Source organism: Anthonomus grandis, chromosome 16 (assembly GCF_022605725.1).
Source record: "Anthonomus grandis grandis chromosome 16, icAntGran1.3, whole genome shotgun sequence".
NCBI lineage: Eukaryota > Metazoa > Arthropoda > Insecta > Coleoptera > Curculionidae > Anthonomus > Anthonomus grandis.
In genome coordinates, this window is record NC_065561.1 from 12,773,116 (window position 1) to 12,797,305 (window position 24,190).

The window sequence follows — 24,190 nt, forward strand, 5'->3', positions numbered from 1 at the left end:
TAGCACTTACACTTATTACTGTAATTTATTATGTAATTTATCCTGATATATTCCTGTAATTTATAATTTGGCACGCCTGAAGAAAAATACAAATTACGACGCTATAGCGTAGAAAATATCAAAATCTGTATGGTTTAAAATGTGGTTTAACTTGCATTGAAATTATTAGCAGAATATATATTATAGACTATTTTTGGTGGAATATTTGACGGGAATTTTGTGAATTTTCTGCACTGGAGGCTCATTCTTTATCAACACTTATATTAATTTTTTGAGCAACCAGAAGTATCTGTTTAAATTTAACGTGGATTCGGATTCGTCTTGTTCTTCATTATTGGCAAAATGCAAATTTCTTAGGATCTGAAAATATCTGTCTCTTGAGATGTGTTTTCCAAAAACAGGAGAAAATAGCAAGAAATCCAAGGACCAATATTCCTTTACTTCTAATTTTTTATTTCTGGGCATTAGCATTGTAAGAGCAATAAAAGTAAAAAATTCATTTAAATTAAGTGCTTTCCAGTTTTTTTCTTTCTGTTGATCTGCATATCTATTGGTCTCTTGGATAACATATAGAGCAGTATCTTCAGTAAAAAGATTTTAAAAAAAATCTAATTCTGGCGAATTTTCGGTCAACGTCTGATTTTTTACTCCACTATTTACCATATCGAATTCATGAAGCTTGGGTTCAAAATTTAAATTGGTCCATTTCAATGTGATGTCGCTGTAGTCGGGCATATCAGAAATATTTTCCTGTTCTTGTAAATTCTGTTCATCATCTTCCTGCTGTTCACCAAGCTGGTCGTCTGCATCCCTTACCTCGTACTCCATGCTGTCATCACTCTCAGTTTCGCTTGGCAAGTATTCACTTCCACTGCCCATAAATGAATTATCGTCACTGTCCTTATCAGATAACTCACGTAACAAGTCTTTTATATTTTGCACTTCGGGTTTTTCTAACCCACAATAATTTTCCAAATCAGCGCCGCCATTTTCTTCCGCTCGGAATCTTTTCGATTTTGATGGACCTGGTTGCTGTTCGGACGACATTATAACCGCCTATGCACACTATAAAAACTCAATTAAACGCAAATAGTAATACCGAACAAACCACTACCGAAATAACAACAAACAAACCCTTATTTTGGCAATTGTCGCTCCTGGCTTTTATTGGGATCAATTTTCCAATGGCCTATCACCGTTTACCTGCATGGAAGCATTATTGGAATATAAGTGAAGACTTGGGACGTTTTTGAAATCGCTTTGAAGAAATTCTAAAATATCTTCATTGCAATGATAACAGTTTAATACCAAAGGATAACAAACTCTTAAACGATTTAAAGATTGCTATGAAACAACAAGGCGAATTAGTATAGATAAAAGCATGATACTTTTTAAAGGGCGAAGCTCATTAAAGTAGTATAATTCGATGAAGCCAGTCAAAAGAGGCTAAAAATTATGGTGCATTGCCGACCAAAATGCCTATGTTTCAACATTTGAAGTCTATCAAGGAAAAAAAATGAAGAACTCCAAGAAGAGAACAAAAAGTTTGGTCCCTGGCACCTGTGGCACCTTTCGAAATACAAGGAGTTGTTTTCCAGCAATGATAGAAAATAAAGAAATGAAACTATGATTATCGGACCTCTAACACCCAAGTCAGAGCTTTTAAGTGGCGAGACAATAAAATTGTCCACTTTGCATCTAATTTTCATGGTGCAAAGGAGGTCACTGTCAAAAGGACTCAAAAAGATGAAACACGATTAGATGTGAAATGCCCATCCATTGTAGGTGATTATAATTAGCACATGGGAGGAGTTGACAGGGCAGACCAGTTGAGAAGTACATATGTGGTATAATATAAAATGGTGGCACCAACTATTTTGGGAATTCTTGATATAGCATTTGTAAATGCCTATATAATTTACAACTTGATTTTTGAGAAAATTTCCACCCTTGTATTTAGAAGATCAATAAGTTTGGGGTTTATGACAATAAACACAGGTAGAGCTTTAAGCCCAGAAGATAATTAAAAGACGAAAATATAATTACAATGTACCTGATAATGCCCGTCTAGGAAATCGTGCATCCCATTGAGTGGTTTTTTTAAATAAAAGGGGTAGATGTGAAATGTGCGGTGCGCATGCTATACAATCAAGACCTTATAGCAAGTGTTCAACTTGTGGGGTATTTTTATGTTGTAATCAAACGAAAAACTGTTTTGCTGAGTATCAAGAATTAAATTAACTTTCAATTTGTTTATCCCTAACGGTACTTTAAAGTCCGTTTTTTATTTTTTTTTTTTCAAAAATGGAAATAAAAATTTCATTTTTACCTTACTAATAAATATAACGTCCAAAAAAATCCTTAAAATTTGCATTTTTTCGATATCTGGTCTCTAAAGGGTTAAGCAAGTTAATATTAGTGAAATACTTCTGGTGTACACACTCAAACGAAAGACTATAATATTTTTTATACGTTTAGTGCCGTTCAGAGGTATTTCAATTTAAATATATCTGAATGTCTTTGAAGATCTTTTACGGCGGACCTATAGCTAGAGTTCTGTCCAATTAACAGTTAACTCCGAGTTACGAAAATTTAAGGTTTATACACAATCAAAATTTTTCTTTTCATTTAATGCATTATTATGCACCAAACTGGCGATTCATAACTTAATTAGGTACAAAATACAAAATCCGTTGGTTCGTCCTGAAACGATTGATCAATCCTTTACAACGGATACGATATACCGCATGCACTTGACAAGCACTTCAATAGATTTGATTTATGTATATATACCGCGCCGGTTCACTTCTCTTTTTGTCGAACAGTGAACTGTATGAAAACTCGGATGTGGAAATGCAGATTTTCCGGACAAACTTTCGCTCTAGTTCCTACCTCAAACGACCTACAACTACTGTTGATTGGTCGAGCCTGAAAAACGTATATTTTCCATTTTATTTTTCATGCTATAAGCCTGGAAATAACGGAAGACCCGGTTGGCCAATAAGGTAATTTATCATTCGCCAACAATACAAGTTTAAAAAGCACTCCGCTTGTTAAAACGATCCATTTGAAAAATATCTTTTCAAAGATTTATTTATGTGTTTTAATAATTTCATTCCATCCGGGGTATCCACACACGTATTCAGACCAAAAAATCTATTTTTAATTTAAATGTTAGTAAACTTGAATCCCGAAACATTCAGTGCCGGAATTCAACGCGCTTCGTGTACGTGCCAAAATATGTTGTGGTGCTGAAATCTGTGTGTTATAATAATTAACCTTAAAATGAAAGGGATTGCTAGAAAAATAGGTCAGAATTTGATTAGTTCATTATGGGCAATTATTATGGTGCCAAAGAAACTTGTCGAAAACTTAATGCGCTAAAGCGTTTACGTTTTGTTTATATATTATAAAAATATTTAGAATGGTTAAGGGGATACCGCTAAAAGCAAAGTTGTTTGTTGTTTGTCAATTAGGGTTACGAAAATCATTTAACAGTACTACAGACCTTTTTGATATAATGACGTATAACCCTGCTAGACTTTAGTAAAGCCTTTGATACCATAGATCATAAATTACTACCTTAGAACATTGAGTGACTAGAATAACCATTCGGTGTTTTGGATTGAGCGCAACATCTACGCAGGGGACAGAGGAGATAATTTGTTGCTGAAGATGCTTAGTATTCCATGTTGCCACTGATTATTCAATTTTAACAGAATCAAATAAAGTGATATAATAAATTATTGTAATTAGCAGAAACTGAATTGCATTTTTTATTATGAAGCAAAAGAAATAGTGAAACTCGTTTAATAAGCAAATTTATTTTGTACCATATTTTTACTATTAATAATTAATATTTTTAATTTGGACTCTTTAAATCGCCAAATTTCCATACAGAACGGCAATGCTGTAAATCTCGAATGGAAATACTCTCTGGATAAAGGCATTTTGCAACTGCGTTAAGTGTCACTCGTATAGGTTATAATATAAAAGACTATTGAGTATTGGATACCAAAATGAAGCTTTTTTTTCAGAAAATAATAATAAAGATGTGTAACTAAGTATATTGTTATAATATGGCAAATTTTTCGCTTGTTCGAACGTAAATTAAACACGATCAAAATCGAGAACGCAGCATACAAATGTCGTTTGCTAGCAACCTATTTATAGTCCGCGCTCGCTGTTATTTCATCGATATAATGCCCGTATCTACTGGAATTTCCAAGGAATTTTAATATTGTTTTTGTCCAGATTTTAATAATTTATTTATTTATTTATTTACATCACTCCACAAATTTACATCTAATTATTGAAACAATAAAAAAAATAATAATGACTGTCGATACAAAAAAGAGCTTTTATATAAAAAAAGGTTTTAAATAGAAAAAATTATAGTTATATAAAAATAAAAAAACACTTGTGATTAAGAAAAGTGTATTTTTTAATAGCTGCAACACTATAGTTAAAAATATCACACACACTTATAGGTTATAATATAAAAGACTATTGAGTATTGGATACCAAAATGAAGCTTTTTTTTCAGAAAATAATAATAAAGATGTGTAACTAAGTATATTGTTATAAGATGGCAAATTTTTCGCTTATTCGAACGTAAATTAAACACGAATCAAAATCGAGAACGCAGCATACAAATGTCTTTTACTAGCAACCTATTTATAGTCCGCGCTCGCTGTTATTTCATCGATATAATGCCCGTATTTACTGGAATTTCCAAGGAATTTTAATATTGTTTTTGTCCAGATTTTAATAATTTATTTATTTATTTATTTACATCACTCCACAAATTTACATCCAATTATTGAAAAGACATTAAAAAAAAATTAATGACTGTCGATACAAAAAAAGAGCTCTATATATAAAAAAAAACGATTTTAAATAGAAAAAATTATAGTTATATAAAAATAAAAAAAACATTTGTGATTAAGAAAAGTGTATTTTTTAATAGCTGCAACACTATAGTTAAAAATATCACATTGATTTTGAACAAAATTATAACACATAAAATTGGAAAATTGGAAAAAAAAGATATACAAAGAACATTCAATGCCGGAAGTCAACGCGCTTCGTGTACGTCTCAAAAAATGTTGTGCTGAAATCTGTGTGTTATAATTAACCTTAAAATGAAAGGGATTGCTAGCAAAATAGGTCGGAATTTGATTAGTTCATTATGGGCAATTATTATGGTGCCAAAGAAACTTGTCGAAAACTTAATGCGCTAAAGCGTTTACGTTTTGTTTATATATTATAAAAATATTTAGAATTGTTAAGTGGATACCGCTAAAAGCAAATATGTTTGTTGTTTGTCAATCAGGGTTACGAAAATCATTTAACAGTACTACAGACCTTTTTTTTGATATAATGTCGTGTAACCCTGCTGGACTTTAGTAAAGCCTTTGATACCCTAAATCATAAATTACTGCCTTAGAACATTGAATACACTAGAATAACCATTAGGTGTTTTTGATTGAGCGCAACATCTACACATGGGGCAGAGGGGATAATTTGTTAATGAAGATGCTTAGTATCCATGTTGCCACTGATTATTCAATTTTAACAGAAGAAAATAAATTGTTAAAATAAATTATTGTAATTACCAGAAACTGAATTGCATTTTTATTATAAAGCAAAAAAAAGAGTGAGACTCGTTTAATAAGCAAATTTATTTTGTACTACATTTTTACTATTAATAATTAATATTTTTAATTTGGATTCTTTAAATCGACAAACTTCTCTGGATAAAGGTATTTTGCAACTGCGTTAAGTGTCACTGTTATAGGTTATCATATAAAAGACTATTGAGTATTTAATACCAAAATTAAGCTTTTTTTTCAGAAAGTAATAATACAGATGTGTAACTAAGTATATTGTTATGATCAGGCAAATTTTTCGCTTATTCGAACGAAAATCAGGCACGAATTAAAATCGAGAACGCAGCATATGTGGTTTGCTAGCAATAAGCGGGCGCGGACTATAAATAGGTTATAGCCCGCGCCCGCTGTTATTTCATCGATATACAGGCTTTATCTTTATCTCCTGGAATTTCCAAGGAATTTTAATATTTTTTTTGTCCAGATTGTAGTAGTTTATTTATTTATTTACATCACTTCACAGACGGACATCCAATTATTGAGTGTTAACGAAAAAGACAATAAAAAAAATATTAATGATATATCACAAAAACTGTCGATACAAAAAAAGGAGCTCTAAATATAAAAAAATAAATTGAATAGGAATAATTATAGTTATATAAAAATAAAAAAAGATTTGAGATTAAGAAAAGTATATTTTTTTAATAGCTGCAACACTACAAACTTGCTAACACTGCAACAAGTTAAAAATGTCGCATTGATTTTGAACAAAATTATATGTGTGGCACGCAGTGGTGAAAATGTATTAATATTTATTCTAGGTCTTGATAGATAAAACGTTTGTGGGTTTCTGGCTGATATGCGAGACAAATAAAAATTAAGCTGTTCTAACATTTCAGACAAATCAATCATGTTATTGACCAATTTATGTAATAAAAACTGAAAATCGGCAAACTTCCGCCTTTTCTCTACTGGGAGAAATGAAAATCCTTTCAACCGTTGTGTGTATGGAAAACCATTTTTGGGTACACTTCGTCGTACTTAAACCATACAAATTTCAAAAATCTTTTTTGGATATTATCAATATCATTTATATGGTTTTGGTAATGAGGTTCGAGTATAGATCTGACATAAGAAAAATATAAACGTTTTAAAATAAGAATACCTCTGAGATTCTGAGAGTTGCGTATTATAAAACCCAAGATTCTGCAGCTACGTTTGACAATATCTGATGTTATTGAAACGAAAGAGAACTGTCAAAAATTACCCCCAAGTATGTAAAAACTGTTGATCTGGATACGTTAACATTATTAATAGTATAATCGTAAAGAATTAGGGTTTTCTTTAAGCTGAAAGAGACAACATTACTTTTAGCTGCGTTTAAGATCAAGCTATTGTCTTTGCATCAAGTATTAAGTATGTCTAGGTTATTTTGAAGTAGAATGCAATCCATAATAATGTCAATTTTATAATAGAGTTTTGTATCGTTCGCATATAATAGACTTTTTACCGTAAGTTTATGAGATATTTTAATGATAAATGATATAAGGAAAGGCGGGGCCAAAATTGAGCCTTATGGGATTCCTGAAATGGCAACGATCTTTGCAGAACTTCGATCATAGCATTCTACGTGTTGAGGCCGTTGAGTTAAGTAAGATAAAATAATTAATTAAACCTGTAGAAAAGGTATAGACATTTTCCAGGTTGTTGATGGAATACCGTGATCAAGTCTATCAAAGGAAAAGTCGATATAGATTGTGAATTAGCATTTATTGGAATAAATTCCATATGAGAGAGTACATTTGTTGTTGTAGATCTATCTGTCACAAATTCATGCTGTCTAGTATTAATCACATTTTTCATTAAGGGATATAAAGCATAATGCAGTACTCGTTCGAAACATTTAGAAAAATTATTAATTATTGTTATAGGACGATAATTCTCAATAAAATTTTTATCATCTTTGTTGTGTACAGGAATAATTTTAGATATTTTTCCATTCTTGTTTTAACGGTAAATTAAAAAGAAGAGTCAATGGTTTAACAGAAGCATAAGCGCAGTCATTTACGAGAGACCCAGGAATTTTGTCGGGTCTAACGGTTGCTTTTGGCTTAATTGACTTAAGTGCCCGTAACACCTTGGCTTCCGTAAATCTAGTTAGAGTTACAGTATCTACATATATGTCCTGATCAATACACATGGTTTGTCGAGTATGTGTAGAAGAAACATATGAACTTTCAAAAAATTGTGCAAATGCATTTGCTATAATATAATGAATAACTAACACGGCTTATGGTGGTTATAAAACTCTACAAACTAAGGTTTTCTTTGTGAAAATAATTAAAAAATCGAATGTTAAAGAAATAAAAAGGGCTTCTAAAACTCTCAAAGTATTTTCTCTATAATATATAATAAATATTCTATGTAATGTAAACCTGAACAAACGAATGTTTTTTAGTCAAAAATTGTTGAGTTGTTAGATGTTAGAAAATATAAACGGCATAAAATATAACTCCCAAATATATATGGATAAAACTTTGTTTGGGAGTTATAGCCGTTTATATTTTTCATCATCTAAAAATTCAATAATTCTTTAATCAAAAAACCTTCGTTTGTAGAGGTTTGCAATCATTTCAAATTGGTTTAGATGTTTATTATATATTATAGAAAAAAGTTATCCAAATCTTTTGGCAGTATACCTTTTTAATTTCTTTAACGATTCATTTTTTGATTAATTTTCAAAAAAAAAATTGGTTTGTAGAGGTTTGTAACCACTAAAAATCTATTGAGCTATTCATTGATATCTGAAATATATCAACATTATAAAAACTCCTTGGGAATTAAAGGAGATACGGGCATTATCTCGATTAAATAACAGCGGGCGCGGACTAAAGGTATGTTGCTGGCAAACAACATATGCTGCGTTCTGGTTCTGTATATCCTCGCCGAAGGCTTGCAGCTAGAGTTACACTAGGCATTCAATGTTCTCTAGCTAAATGACAGTACTGGGATTTTAAAAAAATAATATTATATTTTCTAAATCTTATCTTAAAGGTCATCATCGCTGTCACTGCGTACAAGCATAACGGATTCAGATCTATAATACTGACATTTCTGCAGGTGTTCCACAGGGGTCTATATTGGAACCTATTGGAATACTACTATTTTTTAAATTTATGTCTCTGATATAGAGGACTACCTACAATATTCTAAATTGCAACAATACGTAGACGACTCTCAAGTGAATCTATATTTTGACATACCGGGCTTACAGCTCATAATAAAATTAACAGTGATTTAGAAAAGTTGACTTCGTTCGCTGAAGATCATTTAATCATATCACAATTTGACTTGATTGATTTGTGGTTAATGCTGGATATTTTCGTAGGGTCCATAATGTTCCACGTGCGCAGAAGGCCGGCAGACTGTGCGCCGCGCAAGCGCAAGAAAAAACCGCTTAGCGGGATGCGGGGGGAGCAAAGGGGAGACGTGCCTTTTCTTATGGAACTGGGACCGGATGGACAGGCGCCACATCCTGGCGATGCCAACAAGACCGTCAGGTTGACCAACGACGTAATGGAGGTATGTATAATCTTTAAGCGGTTTTAATTATATAATTTTTTTTATTCATCATCACCTATCTATCATTTCTCTTCTCTTAGTCCTTTACAATATTTAACTTAAATAAACTTTTTTTTTTTTAAATGTGAGACCCTATATCTATGTGTACATTGAAAGCTGCGCATGCCCAGTTTCACATCTTTCAACGTTACTGCTCTTCGTGACACGTACGCATACGGCTCTTCACGAACGATCCTAACGTTATACGCTTATAGTACAGTCAATATAGCATTTGAAAATGAAAAAGGTGATCTCATACTTTGGAAGTCGAAAGTGATTCATTAGAAAACCTCGATTTCAAAGATATGTATTCCCCTTCCTTCTGTTTTAATGAAACGCTAACAAGTTTTTTCATTCAATTTTCCGGCCAAATCTTCCGATTTCTATGACCTCGAGAACGTGGTCTCAGATAAACCGCATGGATGAGGGAGTATTTTGGCTTGCTAAAAGCTACTGCCGACAACTGCATGATTGTATCGTTGTGATTTAAATTGAAGAAGCAAAATGTACATTATTGTATTCGTTCAAAACCATTTAATTCAACCAATCTAATCTAAGTAATCTATTAGAATAGTAAAGAGCATATAAATAAAATAAAACATAAGCGCATTATTATCGTACAGTATTATTCTTGTACTTAAGAAGAGATGGCGTGCTAAAATATGAGATGCTATAGTACCTAATTGTAATGCGAACACAACAGAGTCGAAATACATATCGGGTCTGGCTTTTGGCATCTGGGTTAGACTAATTTGTGGTTAAATATTCAATTTCGAACAGACTAAGCTTGTTCCTTAGGACTAACTTTTACATCTCTAACTATTTACAAAATAATGTGCAAATATTAAAATTCGATCTCGCACCTAGGGTAGAATCTGCACATTGATTATAGGAAGGCTAGACACTCCTAGAAGACTTTTCCTAAGTTACCTCACATTTAAGTTACGGTATACCTGATTGGAGAGCTGAATTAGCTTGTAATTAATATTTGTATAACATTTGACAAGGTTGATTATCAAAATAATATATAGAAAACACTGTATACCAGAAAGAACAAGTTTAAATATTGAGGTAAGCGGTTAAAAATTAACTTTTAAAAGAGACATTTTATAATAGCTGTAAAAGAATTTCGGTTAAAAACAAATAGAATTAAAATAGATGAATTTATTAATCGAACATGTGCGTAGCTTGACAATGATGGTAGAGTGTATTAGATTCTAATATAATAGTATTAGGGGATTATCTGTTTTTCAAAGAGGTAGGCTTAGGATTAAAATCTAATTTTCGAACGTCCGTCTTCATTTTTCATTTAGTACGACGTTTTGGTTGGGAAGTATCTCCATCCGTTAACAAGTGTAAACTTTCAACAATATCTACTCTACTACCTTATATAATAATAATAATAATAATAAAAAGAAATAAAAAAAAATAAAGTCACAATCTCAAAAGTTATCCAAAAAATTAGAACAAATCACTATTAATATGATATAAAAACGCAATTATAAAAGTTTAACAAGATAATTACATATTCAACAAAATTAATTTAAATTAACTGCAATATACCTACTATCTATAACTTAAACACATGCGTCTTAATCCCAAGAGTAGTGATCCACCAAGATATCGACAATCACATGAACCGGAGAGAAATTTATATCACACATGTGACAGATCCGATTAAATATAGCCCATATTGTATATAGCGGCGATTTCAACAGGATGTTAGTATGAGGCCTTGGCAGAAAGAACGAGGATGTCTAGTATTAAGCCTAGACACCATGAAACGTACACCAGAAAGAAGTACAGGAGTATCAATGAATCCATTCAGTAACCCATACAGGAATTTTACAGAAAAGATCATTCTTCTGAGATGTAATGGATGTAGATTAAAGCGTTCCAATATTTGCCGATGATCAATCCCTCTAACTGGATATATGCCATCCTGCCTGAAGGCCAAAAACTTCAAATCTACGCTGAACAGATTCAAGGAGACCAACATGACTCTGACATAATGCAGCCAAACTCCAGTTTTGATCTCACAAAGCAACAGAAAAGTAGTCTTAGTGTAGATTCCAAAGTAAAACTCTGAGAACTTCTAGTTATAAACCCAAGCCTTCTCAGGGCTGACTTGACTATGTTGTTGAAGCGTAAAACGAATGTAAATTCAGAGTCCAAGGTGATACCAAGATCAGTAATTTGCTCTAATCTACTCAAAATAGTATCATAAAGTAATCAAAATTTAAGGGGTTTTTGATCTAGAGTAAGTGACCACACTACATTTAGCTGCACTCAAGCTTAACCTGTTAACAGCGCACCATACCTCCAATGTATTTAGGCAGTTCTGAAGAAAAACACTCTTCCAAACCATATAAATTTAAATATAGCTTCAAATCATCGGCAAAAGCCAGCCTATGATAAGTGAGTGACTCAATCAAGTCATTTAAAAAAAAAAAAAACTAAACAGGAGGGGACCCAGGTTTGAGCCCTGTGGCACACCCGACGTTACGTTAAAAAGTTTCGATTTAAAGCCCTCATATTCGATATATTGAGATCTACCAATCAAGTAGGAATGAAATAAATTAAATAATCTCCCTGAAAAACCATAGAGAGTTAATTTATGCAGCAAAATATAGTGATCTATCCGATCAAAGGCTTTTTGGGAGTCGGTATAAATAACATCGACTTGAGGATTAACATTAAATGATTCACAGATGTGGATAGACAGACAGGATAAGTTAGTAACACAAGATCGCCCGCAAAAAAATCCATGCTGGTCTACAGAGATGAGTTCTTTTGCGTGACTAAATAGCGACCGATTCAGGATAATTTCGAAATTTTTGAGAAGTTACAGAGTAATGAGATTGGCCTGTAGTTCACGATTTGATCAGCTTTTAAAAAATTTGTTTTGTTGGCAGTATTAAGTTGAAAATGTAGGTCAGCGTATCGATCAGCCAGGACACCAATGCAATGTTTAACGAAGAAGCTAGCTACACCGTCTGCACCAGATGTTAACTAATTTTTGAGTTTTTTACTAGCCAAAATAATCTGGGAAGCATTCACGTTGGAAATGTCAAAGTGGGGCACATTATCAGACGTCGACGAATGGTTAATGAAATTTGATTGTATAAATGCCTCACCAAAGAACAGTGCAAAAGCATCGACTATGTCTTGTGGGTCTTTAATTATCACGTCATCGGGTAGATTCATCATACCAGGAATCCTGGTGCCAGCCTTCTTAGAACCAATAAAATTCTAAAAGCTAGATTGATCCAAAGAAATATTCCTTTCGGTGTTTGATATATACAACTTATATTCGTTGCGTATTTGTAGTTTGATAAGGCGTCTAAGAGAATGGAATTTATTTTGAAAGAATGGAGAATTGTACATTTTAAAGTCCTTGCAAGCCTTTTCTTTCCTATAAATGTTCTTAATCAATTCTCGAGAATAATATTTGGAACTCTTCTTTTACGTTGCTGCTTAAGAGGAATGTGTTCAATATGTCATTCAATATGCTAAAGGTATGTAAAAGTGTTTGACATCTGGTCATGCGTGGAACGAATTAGATGAAACAGATGTTGGAAATATCATCACTGGCTCGGCTGAAGATTCCTTGGGTTGCGTAATGTCAGTTACTTCCAGGAATCTTTTCTTCTCTTTATGTACGGAATCGTTAGAAGTCCTGTAAAATCCTCCAGTTGCTGTGGCTTTTTCCTTGTTATTTCTGCTGCTTTCCTAATAGCTGTCTTTATTAGATGTTCGTTCCATTCTATGTCTTTGTTGATGTTTTATTTTTTTCTGCTGAGGTCAAAATGGGAATTACCTATTTTGGGTGATTTTTTTCCATTATGTGAATCTTGTCCTAATTTTTCCTTTACCAAACAGGAATGTAATTTTAACCAAATTTTGTCATATTTCAAATCAATTTTTTTACAGAGTACGTTTTTCACTTTTATCATTTCTCTTTTTCTCGCTACATCAAAGGGTTGATTGAATGATTAAAATTCACCAATATGCGAACATTTGCGGTATTAAAATAATAGTAAAGAACTATTAAAAAAAGAAATAATAAAATATATTAGAAAATTGGAGCGTAGCCTATAACTGCAAATAAGTTGCCTTGTGATATAAAAAATACAGTGTAACCTTTCAAAAGGACCATTCCAGAGAAAAACAAATTAAAAATGTAGTCTTAAGATGCAACATTTTAAAGATACGATCGAGCAGCTTACGATTTCAGAATATTACGCCATTACTCGGATCTAAAACAAAATAGGTTTTATGTTTATGAGGCTGATTTTGTTGCTAGCTTAAAACAGATTTTCTTTTTAGGTATTTTGTTCCTCATCTAAAGTTCATTTGCCAAATTGAAAGCAGTAGTTGCTTGTAATTAACTAAAAAAAAAATGTTTATCTAGAATGTTGACAAGGAATGACATCAGTCATTTCAAACATGATAGTTGTACTCGGAATTATTAGTATATTGTATAAGTGAGATAAACGATATATTTATCAGGAGGGCAGAATTTTGTTGAAATCAAGCGAGGGAGAACTGTGTCAATCTCTCGTTGATTGTCAGTACTGTCAAGTGTTCAAAATTAAAATACATACTTAGTACATAAATATATGCCATTAAATCGATTTCTATATTTTATTTAAAATTATATCTAACCGTTATATTTGAACAATTTCGGAAAGTAAGTCCTGGTAAGTTGTTCAACTCGTTTTCGGTAAAGTAGAAGTTGATACGGCATTGCTTCTACTTCATTATTGTGTTCAGATTGTAAGGGCGCTAGAGGCTTATTGGCTAGAATTAGAATTGCAATGGAACTATGGGCAGTTTGTTTGCTTGCAACATCTCTGATATGATATGAGATTATGTAGAAATGACAAAAAACACACTTAATAATATAAGAAAAATGTTTCACTTATTTTGACAGGCTCAAAACAAACTATTTCTCTTTAATAAAATATGAAGCATTTTTTTCATTACATATAGATACAGTGAGATGGATGTAGATAACGTCCCTATATTAGAGAAAAAGGCAACAACATCGCAACGCCGCTCGATCGCATTGTTGATTCCATCGACATAAGTAATCTTTACCAGTGACGTTGTAAAAAAATATTTATTATTAATAGATTATGCTTTAAATTATAAACAATATTACCGTTTATGAACTCTTTCCCCCGTTGTCCCTTGATATGATGTTATGACAGTATCGATATTTACTTGTGAAAAGATCGGCTTAAATCGCCTTTTTCCCATGGTGCGGCACAAACGGCACTAGTTTTTACTATCGTAACAGTTTACAAAATCATTATTATATGTGTTGATATTAAGCTGAAAATTTCCTCTTTTGAAAATGCGTGTAAACAACAGGGCCCCAATTCTCGAAAACCGGGGAGTAGAAATAATAGAAAGGGGGCGTGGCTCTATTAAAAACGCAAAATCCGTATTCTTAAACTTCGCTCTACTGAAAATCGATAGAAAGGTTGCTCCCTGGAGATCAAAATTTCTTCTACTGGTTTTTTGCGGGGAACGATTTAGGTATCACATATAACGCAAACGTATTAATTTCTCTTTGTATGTCATGTGTCATTTTGGTATATTTTATTTGGTTTTATTATTTTATGGGGTGGTGGTGTTTATGAATGTATATTATTTATTTTGTCTTTGATTGTGGTTATTTAAAGTAGTTCTTTTTTATCGTATTTCTGCTTTTCTAATTTGCTACCAAGATGAACTTAAATGCAATCTTCGTTTGGGATATTGTTGAGCAAAACCAAGAAGATGCTAATGAATATTGGAGAATTCCGAGAAATAATCTTTCACAAAGTGACCCCTTTTTATCATTATCATCAATCAGACAATCACAGTCTTAAAAGATGAAAAAAAGTTGAATAAAAACAAGAAAAAACACTAAACTAAATAAACAGCCTTAAACGAAAATGCTAAACAGCAAAAAAACCAGCAGCCCATAAAACTATCCCCATTACTAAAAACAAGCTCCCCCACAACCTAAAATGTCAAAAATACCCTTTTATAATTGGTTGGAATATTTGGCAACATCGCTACGCTTTCCCTTGAAATTTGGTCTCTCCTTTTCTGTTGAGAATAAAAATTTTAAGATGTGACGCGAGGGAGTAGAGATCAGTTACGGATCGATCCCCAGGGATGCTTTATTAATCGTTCTATTCTATCGCCGTTAAGAATTGGGCCCCAGAATCGATGAATATGTGTGTAAACAAAACACCCCCCTTGCCCCTGTGCACATGTTGAACTTAAACAAAGTTATTGTTTACTAATTCTAGCTTTTCAATGTTCTAGGCTTCTTCCAAAAACAGTGTGAGAGTCAGCTGGATCAAGGAGCAATTCTGCAATTTATCTAAGGAGCTATATTCATTCCAGTAGAGCGGAAGCGCATCATTGTGAGTAGGATGATCTCCTTGATATATGTCCAGAAGCGCCAGAGAGAGCATAAATTCCAAAGCCCTGATGTGGTTCTCATCGCTTCCGTTATTTTGACGCAAGCTATTTTTTGAGCATGGTTTGTTTCCGAGGAATTGTGACTTATTCCACTTTATGGCCCAGAAAATAGCGTCGTCTAAATACTCTAATAATCTAAGTCTAAATTTCTGTTCAGTAAATATCACACATTATTTTGTTTACGTCAAAACTAAAAATTTCATGATTCTTTGATTTCGGTAGCGGAATTTTGATTTCTGATCCGAACACCTCTGAAGACACTGATATCAGTGTATGTCTTTACCTAGTTTGCTTCTGATCATGCTTTGTTTAAAATAAAACATGTAAGTCTGTTTGTTTCAAATTTTACTTTACAAGACCGAAATTTCGTGTTTCATTTCATTTAATTTCAACCTCAAGTAGAGGCAAATCGTGACTATATGCTGACGTGGCATAATATTGTTGAGCTTTATAATAAGCTTTTATTTCTTATTTTAGAGAAATCCGAATAATTTTAGTTGAAAATACGTTTTCAGTCAACTGCTGTAAAACCGATTTAAAATTAGTTAAACTATCTTGTAAGTCGCCACAAATTTTTTTTACCAATATTTATATACATACTTTTAAATACTAAGTAATTTGTAATTTTTTAGCCCTAATTGCCCATTTACGGCTTCCTCCGAAATTTTTCCCTTTTAAATCTTCCTTCAATTCCATTTCCTTTATTAAAAAATATAACTCTTATCTATCCCCTCGACACCTTTCTCACCTAAATTGGTTTTAGAGGCCCATTCATATTTACTTGCCACGCAAACTTCGTTAAGTGGTTCATTAGAAAAGGAGCCATGTTTGCTAACCTTTGGGCCATTTTTCTTTGCTCTGTATTTTTTGACGTTTCTCCACCTCATTAAGAAAGGGTCGAGCAGGAAATATAAGGAAAAACGACTCGGTTTCAGGAAATGGAGTCTTGGTTAATTTTTTGACAGCTTTTATTGATATAAAAACCTCGAATGCGGCTTTTAGGAAATTAATGATGCTGCCACGAATTAAAGGCATAATTATTATGAGATATTGACTTGAAATTGTCGATTTTTTATTTTAATGGTTTACACTTTAGAAAAGGCCACTTTAGTGTATGATATTTCAAAATTATGAATAAATTGCCATTTATGTAGACCAAAATTGTTGATGCAATTTTTTTATTTTATAGTCAAAATTAATGACAAAATTTACGTAATTATCGTAAAGTTGTTGTAACGTAATTGTTTAAAGTGTAAAATTAAAGAAAATACGCGTGGAAAATTACTTAACCTCAAAGAACAACAATATTTTTAATGACAGAAAATTACCTACAATAAAAATATTTGAAGTATACGAAAGGCATTTAAGATGGTTTCAAGCATTACATACCAGGACTAGCCAATCTCTGGTAATATACTATAGTAGTGTAGCTAAAGAACCAACTCCCGTTTAGTAAATCACTAAATGTGAAATTACAATCGAAAATTAAATTTAAAAATTAACTTCTATTAACTAATAGTGGTTATTTTTGACACAAGTATACCTTGTTGTTAACCAAACTGGTAAATGGAATAACATTGACCACCTTACATGAAGCACCCTCCACCAATAATCGATTTTGCGGTATCTTTCATCATTAATTGGTGCTACAAATACATACTTTAAATATCGATTTTCAAAACGCTTTTGATATGATCCATCACTATATTTTATTGAATAAATTAAATCGCTGAGGCTTATTATAATTTGTTTCATTCGTACCTACTTGGTAGGTCGCAGCTTAGATCCAAATTTTTTAATGCTACCTTTGGTGTACCTTACCCCTTTTGTTTTTTAACGATTTGGTTAATTCACTTAACTGCCATAGACTGGCTTTTGTCGATGATTTAAGGCTATTCTTTGATAGAGACAGTATTAATGATTACTTTCTTCAGAATTTGTCTCGTAATTTGAGCGTCACACCAAAAGTTCCAACCATAGGACTTTCTCTTTATTTCCTCTGAACATCCTCCATCTTTGGTTATCAATGATGGTAGGACAAACTTGATGATGGTGTATGATGCGTTGATATTGTACGTGTCCTTGGATCGATCGACAATCATTTCTTTGATTTTGTTTTGTTGATTTTTAAACCATATTCTTTACTATAGTTCTCTAATTTGTTAAGTATACTTATCAGTTATTCTTCGTCTGCTGCAATAATTAAATTGTCATCCGAATACCTCTGGTTACAAATTTTTCTTCCTCTAATTGATATTCTACCTTTTCAATTGCCAAGGACTCTTCTCATGTGTATTCGTATTTTTTGTTGTAAAGGAGGGACGAGACTATGCATCCTTGCCTGACACCGGCCTCTATCTTAAAAGCTCTCGACACTGTTTGTCGTATTCTGCCTTGGCGTTATTGTGGTGGTCGAGCTTTTAATGAAAAATATAAGATGCTTGGAAACACCATTGCACCTATCACTTTCCACAGAAGTGACCAGTTCACAGAATCGAGTACAATTTAATTTTATGTTGTGTTATGTGCTTTTTCAATAATCTGTTCATCCAATATTTGCGGTAGTGGAAATGTGTTTAAACATTCATTTATCATGTAGAGTAATACTTTGCTTGCATGAGTAATGAGATGTAATAACAACTATTCTATAGTTATTACATTCGATTGGTCATCTTTTTTATGGATGGGGATGAATATAGATTCGCACCATTGTATTGTCCATTCGTCCGTTTCCCATGATCGAAAAATTTCAGTTCAATTTCTCTTTGTTGTGGTGTTACTGCTTGTTCTTTAGACGTTCTCGGAATAACTGACTTATATATATCTGCAGTATTGTCTCCATACTTCCGTTATTATAATTGGATCTACTATCTACTTTCTGTTTTTGTCCTTTATTATTTGTGTTCGTGATTTAAATTATCTGACTAGATATCATACTTTATCATACAGATCGCGATTGCTTTCCGTGCTGGGCGTGGTATTGTAGTTCCGTGCATATATTTTTTAAATTGTTGTTTTTGTCCCGTTTATATTCCTCTTTGATTCGTTTGTTTAAGATGTTTAATTACTTGACTTTTTTCTGTGTTTTCTTCTTTTTGGTGTGTCAGTTGTCTTCTTTGATCTATCTATTTTATTGCGTTCTTGGATATCCAGTATATTATTGACTGTGCAAGATATTAGTGCAGGTTTTATCCAGTTCTTCGTGAACAGTGTTGGGGTCTGTAGAGGTGTCAGGCCTTTAGTTTATAAAACCTACCTATATTTGACAAGTGTCTTTGTTGGAAAATTTTTATTCGGTATTTTTGGTTTCTGATGACTTATCGGTCATTTAAGAGGTATTAAGGCTAACACTAGTTTTTACTCTCATCCGCACAGAGCCCCTGGTTTCACCTTCAGGTTTCTTCTTCATATTTTCCTACTAGTTTCGATTAGAGAATAATCGATTTGATTGTGCTTTCGATCAGAACTTGTCCATATTGATAGTTTTCGTGGGTGGTACTTGAAGACCGTGTTATTTTCCTATTGACTACCAAATATAAGGCAGCATTAAGGACATTAAAAATACGTAGTTTACATAAATTCAATATTAGTCAAGTGATCCAATAATAACGATAATTTTATCTTCAAAAACGGCAAAAGGGGAAATGACAATATTCCGTTACAAACGAATATTTTCAATTCCCCTTTATAGACCTATCGATTTCAATTTCCCTTATTTCATGTTTCCAAGAAAAACTAATATTTATTTTTGATGATGGAAATAACAATTGGGATATAATTTATGTATGGTGCGGTAATGAGTGCCTTCGCTCGTTTTTTTAGAATAACGTGGCTCGTATGATTTAACGCGAGTCGAAAAAGAAATGGTGATTTATTAGCCACTTTTTCCGAGGTAGAAACAATTAGTAGGAAACAGAACGGAAGAAATTAGTAGGAAAAATATTTATTCAATTTTACCTGATTGCTAACGCCCTTATAAATACCCTTTAAGAACTCTGTCAAAAACTATATATCTTACATTAATATTCTTCATATTATATTTTTTCTTTCTGACTTTCCTAAACTGGGTCGAAATGAAAATACGGAGAATTTATAGAGAAGCTTGCTCGCGGCATTTGTCGTTCTACACTCCATTCCTGACTAACTTGACTCTCCCAGTTGCCAAATTGGAGAACACGAAAATGCTCTTCTGCGAAATTAGGTTTGAGCGTTTTTCCTCGGAAGTGCTGAAGCTGTTTGAATAATGATATAACGTGCTTCTTGTGATTTACATACAGAAAATATGGTTATAGAGCTTCAAATTAATAGGTATGTTCTAAGAGAAAACAGATTTAAATAATGTAAATTTTAAGGCTTACGAACTTCACAGTTTTAACAACTGGTAATGTAATCCAATCCGAACGTAACAAAAATAATCTTCCAATACTGTGATTTTTGTAAATAATACGCGTCAATCAATGTTGTTTTCGTCAAGGATTTAATACAACTGATTTACTCAATAATTTTAATTTACTCTTTAGAAAATCTAAGAGTAATTTTAGTGTCGTAGTATTTTAAATAATATACTTTTATAAAGCATAATTCCTCGCTAGGTATCTGGCAAACTTGGCAACTATATTTATCAAGTAAGTGAAAATTTTAATCGATAAACCATTCACCACTATATTCTCCATATCTGGCCCCAGATGACTTCTTTTATTTCCAAATTAAAAAAATAATTATAACAGCGAACATTAAATGAAGATGTTTTAGCTCACACAAATCCTTATTCTAAAACGTCTGTCAAAATCTAATGAACTAGCAAATTATGTTAAACACGATCAACGAACAATTACTGTATCTATTTAGGCTTGTCTCGATTTTGCAGACTGTCTGCTTTAGAATTATTAACATCATTACTTTGCCAAAGCATTTTTGATAAAGGTAAATCTTCCTTCAAATAACTTAACATTTTATCTGATGTTCGATTTAGTGATTTCCTTAAAACATTAAAAAACGATTGCATATGCAGTTGTTAGGGAAGCATATTTTTCATTTAATCCTAATAATTTTATGAAAAATATTGTTAATTATGAATACACATTGAATGGATAACTGAAATTATTAAATGCTTACTGTGAGATGGTTGAATTTACCTAACGCCTTGGTAAATAGCAAAGTATTCTTCCAGGCAGTTGAGTCTATTTCTTACTTTGCTCATTGTGAAATGATTGAATGCTCACTGTACGATTATTGAATTAATTTGTCTGCCTGGAAGTTACCAAAAGATTCTTCCAGGCAGTTAATTCTGTTTCTCCTTTTGCTCATTGTGAAATCATTGAATGCTTACTGTAAGATGATTGAATTCACTGAACTGCCCGAAAAAAATCAAAATATTCTCCCAGGCAGATGAGTTTATTTCTCTCTGTGCTCATTGTAAAATGATTGAACGCTCACTGCAAGATGATTGAATTCACTTGTTTGCCTGGAACTAATTAAAATATTCTTTCATGCAGTTAATTCTATTTATCTATTTGCTTATTGTGAAATGATTGAATGCTTACTGTGAGATTATTGAATTAATTTGACTGCCTGGAAGTAATCAAAATATTCTTCCAGGGAGTTGAGTCTATTTCTCTCTTTGTTGATTGTAAAATGATTGAAAGCTCACCGTGAGATGATTAAATTGATTTGACTTCCTGGAAGAAATCAAAATATTCTTCTAGACAGTTAAGTCTATTTATCTTTTTGCTCATTGAAAAATTATTGAATGCTCAGTATGAAATGATTAAAGTCATTTGACTTCCTGGAAGAAATCAAAATATTCTTCCAGGCAATTGAGTCTATTTCTCTTTTTGCTCATTATGAAATGATTGAATGCTTACTGTAAGATTATTAAATTTACTTGACTGCCTGGAAGTAATCAAAATATCCTTCCAGGCAGTTAAGACTATTTCTCACTTTGCTCATTGTAAAATGATTGAATGCTCACTGTTAGATGATTCAATTTACTCAACTTCCTGGAAGAAATCAAAATATTTTACCAGGCTGTTGAGTCTATTTTTTTTTATCTTATACTCCTATGGTTAACGCTTTGTTTCTTTGTTTTATGAAAAGTATCTATAATGTACAGGAAAAGGTTTAACTTTAAAAAATTTGATTCGGACTTCACACTTAATAACTAATTGGTCTGATATCGTTAATGTTGAATATGCTCAACTATTTAAAATAAAATCAGTATTTGATCACAAAACTAAATCAATTATCGAGGCATGAAATATCTCTACTCAAGTTGGTTCTGCATTAACTTGGCTCACATGCAGTAAATCTAAGTTGGAAACATCGACATCATTTTAATATCCCCTCAATAATTATATTGTTGCAGCCATTAATCGTTTTCATTCATTATGATTTTTTCTGCCTTAGTTTCATCAAACAGAATGAAATTCGTTATGCAGAATGCCTGCTGTAGACTAATTTTCTGATTTATTCATCATCCCATAGGATAAATCCATGAAGCTTTAGACTGGAAAATTATTATTTGAATAGTACTCTACATCGAACTTTAATTTTCTCGGCTCAATTTTCTAACTCGATAATATCTTCTCAACGAGATCCACACTTCACAATGTTAAACTTTAAAATGACAAATGAGTAAAAACAGGCACACCCTTACAAAATGTCATTAAAAAAACATTTGGAAACAGCTTAATTATACTTCTACGAATATTGCCTAAAGAGTAATTGAGCAAATTGCTTCAAACAAGGAAACTAAATAGTATCCAACTTTTTGTGCTTAGTATATAATTTAGTCTAGAATTTAATTTCTTTTCATTGTCTATAACTATTGAAGTTTTTATAATTATAATGGCAAGTTTTATTATGATATGGTTATTGGAGCAGAATCTACTTTGTTTAGTTATTTATTCAACAAAGGTATTAAAATTTAATAATAATAATAATAATAATAATAATAATAATAATAATAATAATTAGTGGCAAAGAATATAGCAAAAATAATAAAGAAGCAAAAAATACAAAAAGGTAACATTTAGACAATTTGAGTATTTTAGTAAGTACGGGAAAATGAGATCTGAGAAGATCTGAAATGATATTGGGATAAAAGTTGAACTCCCGGGTACGTGAAAAAAAAAAGAAATACATGAGAACCACTGGAATCGAATACTAATGCTATATGATATATGTTTAGACCTTTGTCGATCTCACTGACTTAAATCTAGCCACTGAGAAATCATTTGATGATGATATGGAAATTCATTAATAACCATTGTGAAACATGCGAAGAGAATGATGAATCATCCTTTTAGGTAATGATGAGTGTTCTGCAGCAGCTTACTGGCAACTATTCATTATTAAAGGATTGTACACACATCAAAATGGTCCAAGAGGCAAACGTATTAAATGTAAATTTGGACCTTTATTTGAAAAATATTAAAACTTAACACATCTGAATTAATTTTGAAAGCACTACTGAACAATTTATCAAAAACACAAAAATTCTTACATACAGTTCAGCAATTCTTCCCTTGTCTGGTTTACTATTCCTTGATTTACAACACGCCTTTTCAACATATTCCAAATATGCGCAGGGCATGGCAATAGCGGTTCTTGCAACTCGTGTTCGTACTTTATCGTGCACAAGTATATAATTTTCACCTAATTTTGTAGCATGTGGATGGGTTCCAGAATCTGATCCTGATATTGGTTTCTGTTAAAAAACCTTCAGTGGAAACCAGTCTGAAAATCTATCGAAACACCAGCCCAAACCATAAAATTACCGCATTACCAGGTCTGGTGCATTCACCACACCCTCAACCTTCTGGAATCAGGATGTAAACGCTTGACGTAAATGCCATTCTAATGTTCTTTGGCACATTCTAATCTCCTCGCGCGATTTTCACGGGCTAGTACTTGAGATCTAACTGTACAACTGACGTAAACGTTGTTTTCATGTAACTGATTATTATTTTTTCATTTATTGTTTGAGCAGTGACACTAACGCCATAAACATTTTTAAGCTCACTTGTTAGCTTGTTGGCAGTAATATTAGGTTTTCATACTGCCTCAAGGCGAATAAACTTGTCATTTATAAGTTATGTTGCTTTTATTGCACCAGTGTCACATCACCAATTCTCACTACATTGGCAATAAAAATTGTACTGAATACATTTTTTAGTTTACCGAATACGCCTTGAAGAAATTACATTATTATATATACAACAAGAATAACTTAACTAACTATGATGAATGTCTCTAGTACCCATTGGGTTATATGATATTATATATAGATTTCTTTGTAACGTTCTTCCTTAATTATGAAAACTAGAAATAGATGACTCCGTTGGTCAGATTAGTTTGAATGGCGGTTATTATAGTTTTTAGATCATTTTGTCTATTGTGTTATAACGGTGCTGTTCAGATGTTATTGTTTTAAACCTAAGTGTATTATTTGCTATCTTATGATGAGATTT

At 32.3% G+C, this 24,190-nt stretch overlaps 1 protein-coding gene across 7 annotated transcripts in view; it reads left to right on the forward strand.

The window, feature by feature from the left end:
* The window catches only part of LOC126745805 (afadin), a 465,103-nt gene that overhangs the window by 341,753 nt on the left and 99,160 nt on the right, over positions 1-24,190 (forward strand). For 6 of the 7 annotated variants that reach the window (XM_050453809.1, XM_050453810.1, XM_050453811.1 and 3 more), the window contains one exon: positions 9,001-9,194. In XM_050453809.1, the coding sequence (XP_050309766.1) occupies positions 9,001-9,194 (194 nt within the window). Of the gene's footprint in view, positions 1-3,209; positions 3,311-9,000; positions 9,195-24,190 lie in introns of those variants that run through there. The other variant, XM_050453815.1, reaches the window with a different exon arrangement.